The sequence below is a fragment of the Anolis sagrei genome, chromosome 2 (genome assembly GCF_037176765.1).
Source record: "Anolis sagrei isolate rAnoSag1 chromosome 2, rAnoSag1.mat, whole genome shotgun sequence".
Classification (NCBI taxonomy): domain Eukaryota; kingdom Metazoa; phylum Chordata; class Lepidosauria; order Squamata; family Dactyloidae; genus Anolis; species Anolis sagrei.
The window spans coordinates 243395915-243408796 of record NC_090022.1 but is presented as its reverse complement, the minus strand read 5'-3'; the positions used below and the strand labels follow the sequence as shown (position 1 = coordinate 243408796).

At 39.6% G+C, this 12882-nt stretch overlaps 1 protein-coding gene across 1 annotated transcript in view; it reads left to right on the top strand.

The window, feature by feature from the left end:
• Window positions 1-10033, top strand: part of COMMD10 (COMM domain containing 10) — an 80629-nt gene extending 70596 nt beyond the window's left edge. The window contains exon 7 of the mRNA XM_067464488.1: window positions 9612-10033. Coding sequence (XP_067320589.1) covers window positions 9612-9728 — 117 coding nt within the window. The 3' untranslated portion in view covers window positions 9729-10033. The remainder of the gene's footprint in view (window positions 1-9611) is intronic.
• Window positions 10034-12882: the final 2849 nt, after the last annotated feature.

Genomic DNA, 12882 nt, shown 5'->3' with positions numbered 1-12882 from the left:
CTAACATATAGGCAGTGATTCAGTGCCTTAAAGTGACATACAATTCCAATGAACAATTAAATTAAAATTAATACATATTAAATGTTTAAAAACATTACATTTAGTATTAAAAACTACTGTCAGACACTGTCAATTGACACTGTCAATATTATTTGAGAACACAGAAGTGCTGGACCACTCTCACAACCACCATGTCAGACTACACAGAGAAGCCATTGAAATCCACAAGCTTGTGGACAATTTCAACAGAAAGGAAGAAACCATGAAAATGAACAAAATCTGGCTACCAGTATTTAAAAACTCAAAAATTACAACAGCAAAACAACAGAGGGGAAACAAACAGGCACATAAAATCACTCTCAACAAAAGATTCCCCCAGGCACTTCCAAGCCATTGAATGCTAATCAAGGTGATCAGCTGAAACATTCACATTAGCCCCAGCAGACAAAAGTCCTTTGTCTCACCCTGGTCATTCCACAGATATATAAACCCATTTTTCCTACTTCCAGCAGACCTCACTACCTCTGAGGATGCTTGCCATAGATGCAGGTGAAACGTCAGGAGAAAAACTGCCTCCAGAACATGGCCATATAGCCCGGAAAAACCTACAACCACCCAGTGATTCCGGCCATGAAATCCTTCGACAATACACTGTCAATAACGTTTGTCAACTTAATGTAATAGTTAATGGTTTTACTCTGGCACTCTTCAGTGTGAGCTGGTTTTATGAATTCCCACTCTGTTCAGTGTGGCTTTTTCCTAAATAAGCCCTGCATAGGATTGTACACTTTAAATGACCCCTTCAATTGCCTCACTGGGGCGGGAGATGATTGATCTGCTGTACTCTTGTTTTCCCCAATTTAGTTTAACCTCACCAACTGCCGGATCATTTGAAAGCATGAAGTCAGCAAAAATCAAGGAATGCACATTAAGACATCTTGGTAACTAACATGTGCAATGTTGCATTATTCTGAAAACTTTTCTGTTCTTTCCAGAGACTACCAGGAATATCATGGGACAAAACATTAAGGTAGACAGAGAACGGTAGAGGCAAAGATTTGGAATGATTATTAGGAAAGTTAAGGAAGAAATTGCTAAGGCTGGTTTAGAATGAAACATTAAGAACACAAAAATAGTGATCACACATGATTTACATAACTTTAACGTAGATGATAACATTGAAATCGTTCAAGATTTTCCATAGCTTGGCTTTGACAGGTACCATAGTCAAGGAATCGGAAGAAGACTAGGATTTACAAGGGCAGTTGTGAAGGAACCAGACATGATCCTGAAGTGCCAAGATATATAATTGATTACTTAGTTAGGATTTCCATGCCATTATATTTCCAATGAAGAAAACCAATAGGGAGAAAATCAATACATTTGAAATGTAGTGCTGGAGAAGAGTTCTACAGAGACCATGGACTACTAGAAAAACACATAAATGGATCCCAGAGTAAATCAAGCCTGAATTCTTCCTAGAAGCTAAGATGAATAAACAAAGACTGTTGCCTTTTGGACATATCATAAGAAGCATGACTCACCAGAAAAGAGAATAATGCCCGGTGAACCTTGTTCCATTGATATTTGATACATTGTGAAACAATGAAATCCATATTGGAAATTCCATAACCTATTGGAAATAACTACACCATAAACTTACTCAAAAAGTAAAAAAAATCAAGTCACATCCATTTGGCAAATGTGAATCTCTATGAACCATGTAGAGACCATCTTTCGAAAAACCACTAGTCAAGAAAAGCATGACCTTGTTAGAAGTCAATCCTTTGAACAAGTAATATTCATAATCATTAATGTAATGGCACACAGGTAATTCAGCTGTTAAACCGAAGGACCATGTCTTTAAACTGCCAAGGATAAAGACATGCCACTGTAAAAATATATTGGTTAGCAGAGGATAGTTGTTTCTTTGAAGTAGAATTTGTAGTTGCAATTGCCCAAAAGAGAAACACTCCCTTGAAACCTCTTAATTAAAATATGCACTCAGATTTAAGAAACAAAGTAGTCTTCTTTAAAAATAACTTCTCAGGTTTACTAGCAAACTTCTTGTATATAATCAGCATACTAGTCCATAGTCCAATGTCTTTAAGCATATAGATATAGTCCAAACTGTATAATTGTAGTCACTGAAGTCTGAAGGGAGACAAACTGCATCCACCTCCATTGAGGTCTGAAAGTATACTGTATAATAAAAGTCTTGTGTCTGAAGCCCCTCCCACACCAAAGACATACAGTCAAAGTGGCAAACCAAAATTTACATACAATATAGGTTAATAATTACAGACGTTTACAAACAGTTAGTGGAGGCTTGGACGGCTGTGATTTCCAACAATCCAGAGCAAATTTACTGTCGCTCAGTAGTAGTTCCCAACCTTTGAGCCTTCAGGTGTTTTGGACTTCAACTTCTAGAAATCCCAGCCATCTTACCAGCTGTTAGGATTTGTGGGAGTTGAAGTCCAAAATACCGGGAGGCACAAAGGTTGGGAACCACTGCGTACACCATAGGGTGTTGTGCACAATTACTTAAAGAATTCGAATTCTTTAAACTGAAAAATCAGAGGAAGGAACTTTACTACTACCTAATTTGCAGTGAATTCAAGCCATGTCAGATTTTGAACTCACATGCATGCATTTTATTATTGTGATTGTTTCAATCAGGAATAGTTTCAGATGTTTGTTCTCTCAATTTTTAATCAGTATGGTTAAATCAAGAAAATGCGATGAAATATATAGTTTGGAGTACACCCGGGGTCAAGTACAGAAGATTGCTTTCCCACACTCTTGTTCAAGCTTCTTAGATTGGATGCTGTTTCTCAGAAGCATTATTTATCTGTTATTGTATTAAATAACATTCTGCCCTTCCACAGAGTTACTCATATTATTTATCAAATTTCCAGACAATCTTCTATCTAGGCAGAGTCAGGGCCAGAATCATCACTTTATAGTCCTTAGCTACCTTATACGATTGTACTTTTAAGACCATAGCTATTCAAGACAGTAAATTCTGCTGAAATGGTGGGTTGTTACAGAAAATATTGTCACACAGCAGAAATGTCAAGATTTAATTTCAAATACTGATTGAATGCTTTAACAAGAGAAAATAATCAAACTTTTTGCACATGAGAGGCATGGCAGAGTGAAGCTTAGAGTAAAAGCTGCTCTTGGGTGCAAATTTCAGAAGTGCATGTGGACAAAGCAGTGGTGAGAAATGTGTGAAACCACAGCTCCTGGCTGCCTGTTGGTGAAGGATGATGGAACTTGCAGTCCAGGAACCTCTGCAGAGCCACTTATTCCCACTCCTTCGATACAAGTCCAAAATGTACTCTCGTCCATAGTCTGAAGCAGAAATGCTGGTGGGTAGAGAAGTCCTTTTAAACACATTACTTAGTTGAGGAACAACATATATGTAATACAGTAGAGTCTCGCTTATCTGACATATCTGACAGCTGCACTGGCTTCCGATTGAGTACCGGATCACTTTCAAGGTGCTGGTACTAACCTTTAAGGCCTTATATGGTCTGGGGCCGGCGTACCTGAGGGCCCGCTTATCCCCCTACCAACCCCAGAGATTACTTTGGTCCGAAGACCAAAATTTGCTTGAAGTCCCCAACATCCGGACTTACCATCTGTCCTCTACTAGGCAGAGAGCCTTCTCGATTGTGGCCCCTTATTTATGGAATGCCTTGCCAGTTGAAACCCGAACCATCCGAGAGCTACTTGCTTTTCGGAAAGCCTGTAAAACCTTTCTTTTCCGACAAGCTTTCGATGGTTGAATAACTCGGGACTATGTCTGTTCTCGTTTTTATTGTATTTTAAAGTTGGTTGTATTGTTTTACTCTACTGCTGTAAACTGCTCCGAGCCAAATTGGGAGTGGCAGTATACAAGTCAAACAAACAAACAAACAAACAAATAAATAAAATAAACGGGCTGGCAGAACATTGGATAAGCGAAAATGTTGGATAATGAGGGATTAAGGAAAAGCCTATTAAACGTCAAATTACGTCATGATTTTACAAATTAAGCACCAAAACATCATGTTTTACAACAAGTTGACAGAAAAAGCAATTCAGTACACGGTAACGTTATATAGTAATCACTGTATTTACAAATTTAGCATCAAAACATCACAATGTATTGAAACAGCTGTGGATCCAGGCAGGAGGTATACTGCGTTGGATAATACAGAACGTTGGATGAGGGAAGGTTGGATAAGCGAGACTCTTCTGTAATAAGGAGCTTGTGCCCTGTGTGTAAAAGGCTTTGAGTTAATTCCACAGCATCTCAAGAGAAAGTGGCAGATGATGTGGACACGCTTGTCTGTTGCGGACCCCCTTCTAGTCCGATTAGACAGTGCTGGCTTGTTCAGGGGTAGACAGGCTACAGTCTCGTGACTACCTATAATGCATCCTCCCCATCCCCTGCCTCTTGGGCTGCTTCTGGGGTCCTCAGTCTCTTCAGATACCTCAGACTGAGGCTGAAACAGTGTGATTTACCCAAGGTAACCCAGTGAGTTTCCTTGTTTAAACAAAGATTTTAACCTTGGTCCTAGTCCAACACTCAAACCTCTGCATCATGCTGGTACTCAGGAGACAGATTTCCTTATTCTTATTCTTGCACATAAATAACCAAACTGTACAAAATCATTTCCACAAGGGAAGGCATGGTCTGGTCCTTTTTGGAATTGCTAGTAGGGAGCTTGCCTAGACAAACCTAATGGTAAAAACATGGGCAGTTTTAACTACGTAAATATATCAATCACTTCTGTATAAGAAAGAAAAAGTCTAGCATGTAATATAGAATAAGTAGAACAGACATTATGTCCTACAGCTATAAGGGCGTTTATGAAGTAGCTAAAGCATAAAGTCTGCAGGTGCTGAAATGTAAGTATGAATCATTTCCAGATTTCATTGTGATTTATGTTGCGGGCTCAAGTTACATCCTCTCAAAAGGCATCAGCAGCATTTTTGCATTTAGCAGGCATGAGTATAAAATCTTAGATACTGGTGACTTTAATTTCCTGCCAAGAGTTTGCGATCAAAAGAAAGATAATATAACCTGTACTCACGGAACAGAAGATACGATTCTTTACAACGATAAGGATTCCCGTTACACGAAATTGAAGACAAGTCTTTTGTTATTTTGGTTGAAGACAATTCCATGGGCAGGGGGAAATCGATCTAAAAACACAATTTACAATTCAAATATTGTGCTAAGATGCTAATATTATAGTAAGACTGAAGAAGAAAGTATCATTTTTACAACCCCTTCTCTGTATTCTTAACATTGAAAACAGAAGTCTGCCTAAAATCTAAAGAAACTGGATTTCAAATAAATTTAAAGGTATATCAAGATTTCACTTTCTTGTTTTATTTTCTTTGTGGCCATGTGTTTGTGTGTGCATTTGCATGTGTTCAAGTTTCATGTTAACTTATGGCAATCTCTAAAATATTGTATGTTTTTCTTAGGCAAGGAATACTGAGAGGTGGTTTACCATTGCCTTCCTCTTACATGTAGTCCACATCCCAGCTTCACAAAGTATGGGGTTGCCATAACTATTTTGGGGCCGCCATCCATGCTTTCCTGCATGCATTCACGTGTCTCTCTGCCTTCCCTTCTCTTTTTTCTGCATGGATTTCTCTTCTTCTTCACATGTGCATCTCTCTGCCTTCCCTTCTCTTCTGTGCACACCCAAGTGTCCCCCCTTCATCTGTACTTTATATATCTGGGGGGTCACATAACATTATGGTTGCAAATTGAAAAAGCTTAAGGCGGCTTGGTCTATAGCACTTGGCATTTCTTGGTGACCACCTATTCAAGTACTAACCAGGCCACTCCCTGCTTAGCTACCAAGATTGGAATTAGTCTGTTACTTTCAGGATATTTGGGTCTTTCCTCCTGGTGGCCCACCTTAAACAGGTTATCCAGTTCTTAAACCAAAGCATCTGGTTACTCCAAATGGGTTTTGATAAGTAAATAGTAGATACAGGGCTCCAGTCTGGTTTGAGGGTCTAGAAGTCTGGATGACTGGAGGCCTGTTAATTGAATTTCATTAGGTCAGTGATTCCCAAACTCCAGTCTTCCAGAGGTTTTGAACTTCATCTCCCAGAAGCTTCAGCTATCTTGGGCAATAGTCAGGGATTTGGAAAGATGAAGTCCAAAACATGAGGAAGACCAGAGTTTGGGAAACATTGTCCTGGAGCTTTTGGTCTTCCATATTTCTATTTCCACTCTTTGGGCCTTTCCACACAGCTATATAACTCAGAATATCAAGGCAGATAATCCTCAATATCTGCTTTGAACTGGGTTATCTGAGTCCACACTGCCATATAACCCAGTTCAAAGCTTATAATGTGGGATTTTATACAGCTTTGTGGAAAGGGCCCAAGTTGTTATTCACAGAAAGAAAAAAATTCAGTATACAGACAGGGCAGGATATCTGAACAGAAGAGATCCAGTATGGGTGTGAGAAGGAGAGAACTTTAAGGCACATTTCACATCTGGGACCAAGCGTGGATCCCAATTATTAATGTTAAATTCTAAATTACTATTGGTAAGTAGTGTTATTTATTTATTTATTTATTTATCAATCATATCAGAAGTGAACTAAGAGTACAGTTGTAATTTACCTTTAAAAAAACAATTTAAAAACTTGTCATTATACTAAATGTCCTTTGACCAGTAGCTGGCCACTTGGAGTGCCTGTGGTGTTGCTATAAGAAGGTCCTCCATTGTGCATGTGGCAGGGCTCAGACTGCATTGTAATAGGGGGCTTGTGGTTTGCTCTTCTACACACTCGCATGTCATGGCCCCATTTCTTAAGGTTGGCTTCTCATTTCGTAGTGCCAGAGTGCAGTCTGTTCAGCGCCTTCCAAATGGCCCAGACTTCTGTGTGCCCAGGGGGGAGTCTCTCATTTGGTATCAGCCATGGCTTGAAGTTCCGGGTTTTAGCCTGCTGGTTTTGGACTCTCACTTGCTGAGGTCTTCCTGCGAGTATCTCTGTAGATCTTAGAAAACAAGCAACTGGAAGATAAGTGGTGTTAATGCAATCATATATGTGTGGTTCCAAAATACTATTTAGCAACAGCACTTGTTCCAGACTTTACTTGTGCATTGAAATAGAACCACCACTGTTTATTTTGTTTTGTTTTGTGAATCTGCTGTCATGCTTACTGAAAGGCGCAGGGAAATTGCCATTGTTCTACATATCACATCTGTGCAAGTCAGAAGAAAACTTGTTTTTTTATCTCCCTTAAAGTTGGAAAGTTCAAGCTGGAATTCATTGTGACTACTTCAGTCTATAAAAACAATGGGCGTATGGAAAGGAGGGATTAACTCATTTCACAAAGTCTCTGCTGCGTATCAGTTTAGACAACTGGTCTTGTTTTGCTTTAGTAAATGATTCCAGAACATAGATTAAGGAAAGGTTGCTTCTATGATATATTCCATTAATTTGAAAACACAATTTTATTGCCTCTGTTATTTCTTCTGGCTTGAATTGCACCTCTTAACAAACCATGCAGAGAGGGGGAAAGACCTCAAGCACATTGAATACAGGAGCTGTTTCTCCAGGTGGTCAAGGTTATGAGAAGCCCTGCACATGAGTGAGCTTCCCCCTCTCTTTGTTCTCCTTTAAATAGATTTCAGGCTGCCTCTGGTATCACTTATCCCAGCTAATTTTTCCCTTCCTTTAGCCCTTTGCTTACTTTCTACCCTCTGGGTCTCTCCTTGGCTTCAAGATCTTGATCCTTCTGTTCAAAGGCTTCTTGTTTGCCACCGACAAAACAAAGTCCTCCTTGGTTCACCTTTGTTAGACCGTAGCCATAGGTAGACTTACCTTTCTTTTTTTGCTTTGTTTGTTTCTCTGCACTGTCACCTCTGCTTAAGGTAAGGTGCAGCAGGTTACTGTCTTTGGGGCATTCAAATTCCTACTCAGCCATGAAGATAACTGGGTAGCTTTCAGTAAGGCTTAACTTACTGCATCAAGTTGCTGTAAAGAATAAAACGAGAAATTTCCACATATGTCATCTTGAGTTCCTTGGAGGAAAATCAAGATGAGCACATGAGAGATAGATAAATAATAAATAGTGGCATGCCCAAAGCAAGGCAAGACATAAAAGCAGATAAAATTGTACTTTTGGAGCAATTCCTTTATTTAATTATTGGATGATTTTCTGTGATCTGTTGGCCATAGAATGAATGAAATATGAACAACAAATTCACCGGTTCCAGTGCAAGCTTCGGAATTAGTTAAATTCTTCTGCCTTAAACATAATGTTTAGGGTAAACCCGAAAGATCAGATAGGAAAGACTTCGGAAATGAGATTGGAAAATAGGAAAACAAATCTTCAGAACTCCTGGGAAAGCATACCTAGGACCAAATAGTTCTAAAAACAATCACCTAAGCAAAGACTGTCTTATGAATTGTAACCAGCTGTAAGAACAGAGATAAGGATCTGTAACTTGAAAGGTAAGAACAGGGAATTCAGATTATCTAGTTTATCCTTTTTGTATCATGCATGAATTTCCATTACCTGGCTCTTCAGATAGCTATCTAGGCTAAACTGCAATCTTCCTTTCCTAAGAGCTTGAGTTTCAGTATCAAGCACTGTTTTTTGGATGCTTTTTACTGTGAAGAAGCTTTTCGAGTATCTTGGGTGGAAGTTTTGCTTTTATATATATATATCTTTGCCATTGTTTAGTTTTAAATAATAAAATTGTGCAATTGTGCTAAAATAAAATAAAAAATTAGACATTCGGATACAGCAGAAGTGCAGGAAGACAGGGTCACGAGGGTTTGCAGTACAATCTGGAGAGCATAGGTAGCTGAATCAGCACGATTGTCCACTCAAGAGAGGTGTGATATCGAAGGTGCTCAAAACAGTATGTAGCCTCTATCAACAATACACGACTGTAGTGAAACAGTGGGTTTGTGTGATAAAATCCTTGGTTTTCTTAAGTGTGCACAACAGGTTGACTAAATACACATCCTGTTTTTCCAAGCTTTTTAAGGCAGCAATGCCATCTTACTTTTTTAATCAGAGAAAAAATTGGAGTTGCTTCTGGTGTGAGAGAATTGGCTGTCTGCAAGGACATTGCCCAGGGGATGCCCGGATGTGTTACCATCATGAGGGAAGCTTCACTCATGTCACGGCATGGGAAGCTGGAGCTGACAGATGACAGCTTACCCCATCTCACAGATTCATACTGCCAGTCTTCAGGTCAGCAGTTCAGCTGACACAAGGGTTTAACCTACTGCTCCATTGCGGCTCCTATCATCTTACTGTCTGAGCATAAAGGATACTATTGCTATGAGGCGACCAAGGGCAAGATGGATGGGTGTTATCCTTGAAGTGACTGCCTTGACTGACAGGGAGCGCTGATATGGGCTCGTCCGTGAGGTCATGAAGAGTCAGAAACAACTGAACGAATAAACAACAACAAAATCCATCAGTTTGTAAGAATTGGATTTTTTTTAAAAAAAATTAGTAGTGTTCATGGACATTTTTCATTCATAGAGTTTCTGTAAGTTGAAGATGACTTGAGGCAAGTAACAACAAAGATTTCTTTCTCTGTGTGTTTGTGCGTGTAGACCGAACACCGTCTCCCAAACTCTACTCCGTACTCAAGAACGGTAAACGGAATGTTGGTGGACAGGAAAAGAGATTTAAAGATGGGCTTAAAGCCAACCTCAAAAACTGTGGCATAAACACCAAGAACCGGGAGGCCCTGGCCCTTGAGAACTCTAACTGGAGGTCAGCTGTGACCAGCAGTGCTGCACAATTTGAAGAGGCACGAATGGAGGGCAAAAGGGAGAAATGTGTCAGGATGAAGGCACGTGAAGCCAACCGTGATCTTCCATCTGGAAACTGATGTCTTCACTGCAAGAGAACATGTGGATCAAGAATAGGGCTCCACAACCACCTACGGACCACTGCCAAGACACTACATCTGAAAGACAATCATCCTCAAGCTACGAGGTATCGCCTAAGTAAGTAAAAGTAACACACACACATACACGCACATTTACTATGCATATTTTCTTAGGCATAAGATCTCTTTTACTTATGTTTGAGCACAGAATTCTAATTTATTTATGTATTTATTTGCTTGATTTTTATCTCAAGGGACTCAAGGTGAATAATAATAAACATGACACAATGCAAATGCATTAAAATTTGAGTATGAAAATAAAAAACCTCCTATGTGTCATTAAGTAATTGGACATAGAAATATTAAAATACATTAAAAACTACACAGCCACTGAAGTGATCTTCCAGACGTTTTTGGACAGCAAGTCCCAGCTTTCCTCCTCGTTGGCTATACTGTCAAGAGCTGCTGAGGGCTGTGAGGTCCATACAATTTCCATGTTATATCATGAGCTCCTTGTTTGCAAAATAGGGGTGGCAGTAGTGAGACAGCTAAACTCTCTCAGAATTTTGAGCAGCTGTATTACTTTGATTTGGCTATGTGTTTGTTTTTTTAAATGTCAGGAGCAAATTGAGAAAATGCAAGTCACTTCTGGTGTGAGAGAATTGGCCATCTGCAAGGACATTGCCCAGGGGCGCCTAGATGTTTTGATGTTTTACCATACCTGTGGGAGGCTTCTCTCATGTACCCGCATGGGGAGCTGGAGCTGACAGAAAGATTTGAACCTACGATCTAGAATAATAGAATCATAGAGTTGGAAGAGACCTCATGGGCCAGCCAGTCTAACCCCCTGCCAAGAAACAGGAAAATAGCATTCAAGGCACCCCTGACAGATGGCCATACGGCTTCTGCTGAAAAGCCTCCAAAGAAGGAGCCTCCACCACATTCTGGGGCAGAGAGTTCCACTGCTGAACAGATCTCACAATCAGGAAGTTCTTCCTAATTTTCAGGTGGAATCTCCTTTCCTGTATCAAATCAAATCATTTATTTCGGTCATTGACCAGCACAGGAAATAGTGTCACATTTTCATACAAACTTGGTATGTTTGGTACATTAAAATATAAATATAACTCCTTTCCTGTAGTTTGAAGCTATTGTTCTACGTCCTAGTCTCCAGGGCTGCAGAAAACAAGCTTGCTCCCCCCCCTCCCTATGACTTCCCCTCACATTTTTATACATGGCCATCATGTCTCCTCTCAGCCTTCTCTTCTGCAGGCTAAACATGCCCAGCTCTTTAAGCCACTCCTCATAGAGCTTGTTCTCTAGACCATTGATCATTTTAGTCATCCTCCTCCAGCTTGTCAACATTTCCCTTCAATTGTGGTGCCCTGTCGGTCTTTAGTCCTGTTAGCACAAGGGTTTAACCCATTGCGCCATCGGGGACTCCTCGTGTCTGTGGTGATTGATAGCAACTCAAATGCAGTTGCAGGCTCATTTCTGACAAAACAATGGGGTGGTACTTTTGTCTCTATCTGGGCTTAAGAGAAGAGATAGAGTTATACTTTGTTTTTGTTTTTTTAATTAAAGCTTAGAATCCAGACCAGCTAGTAGTCCAAATGCATATAAGACAGAAAGCTCAGGATCTTAATAAAATCCAACCCAACCAGGGCGATTGCAATGCAGGGATGATCTGAATGGGAGCTGCAAGAGAGCTTGTGCTTTTCTGTAGGGCTCTTATTCATTTCCATGTGAGTGGTGTAGGAGCAGTTCCCAAATGGAATGAACCTTCTTATTTGTCTCTTACTTGTCTCACAAGATCTCTGCGTTAAAGGAAACTTGTCAGCTTGTTTAATCGTAAGCCTGCCTTTTTCCTTCTTTTTGCTCACTCGTTTATTTAGCACATCTTGTATTGACAAAGTGTTTCATTTTCTTCCTTTAACACTTTGCTTCAGTCGTCTGCGAAAAAATACACCTGGGACCTGAAACTCATGATATCCATCAGCATCATCCCAGAAAAGTTAGTTATCTCATATATACAAAAATATCAATAATTCTTAAAAGAAAAATACAGGCAAAAAGCGATATGTGAAAAACGTGACATCCCTTGACCTAGATGCCCCGCCAAAGGGGTGAGCAACCTTTGTGCGGCATAATACAAATGGGTGCAGCAGTTTGAAGATCATTCATCAGAGAGCACCGGATGCAAGGAGCATTCATTTCTAAAGACTTGAATTCATTATTCCCTGGTAATCAAAGCATGACTTCCGAATGGCATTTCAGGGCATGCACTATTTCTTAGCAATAATTTACTTTACACAAGGAGCTAAATGCATGCTTCATTTCATACTTCAGTTGCTTATTTACAAAATTTGTCAGCATGCCAATACTTGACTGTGATTTCAGGCTTATTCTTATTAAATAGACAAATGTATATTCCCTACTTCAGGTGAAAAGTTGGGTAATGAGGCCACTTTGAATAGCATTGGCCAGAAGTTAGTCTTTGTCCTCCAAGTTGTGGCATACATTGCCCTCAATTCAGGGTGCACAATGATAAAAGGAAGCCCTCTGGTATGTTCTGTCTTACTTGATAGCAGGTTATGCAGTACATTTTGATGTCACCGTTCTGTGCACGTAACTGGAATGTATTGAAGTTGATCAAGCTATTATTTTGGAACTGCATCTCCCCGAATCCTCAACCTGGGCTCTGGCCATCCTTCTTAGAAGGGAAGTTCAAAAAGTACTTGCCAGGAAGACAAGAGTTCCACCATGCCTCCTGGATCATCAGCTGGGCACCCCTCCCTCCAGCAATAATATAGCAATATATAATACTAGTATTGTGCTGTGCTAACAATATAATATATTGTATACACATATAATATTGATAATAGCATTATAATGTAATACAATATAATGCTAATAATAATATAATATAATAATTATATATTTTAAATTACATGTGATATTACTAATAATATTACAGTATAGTGGTATAG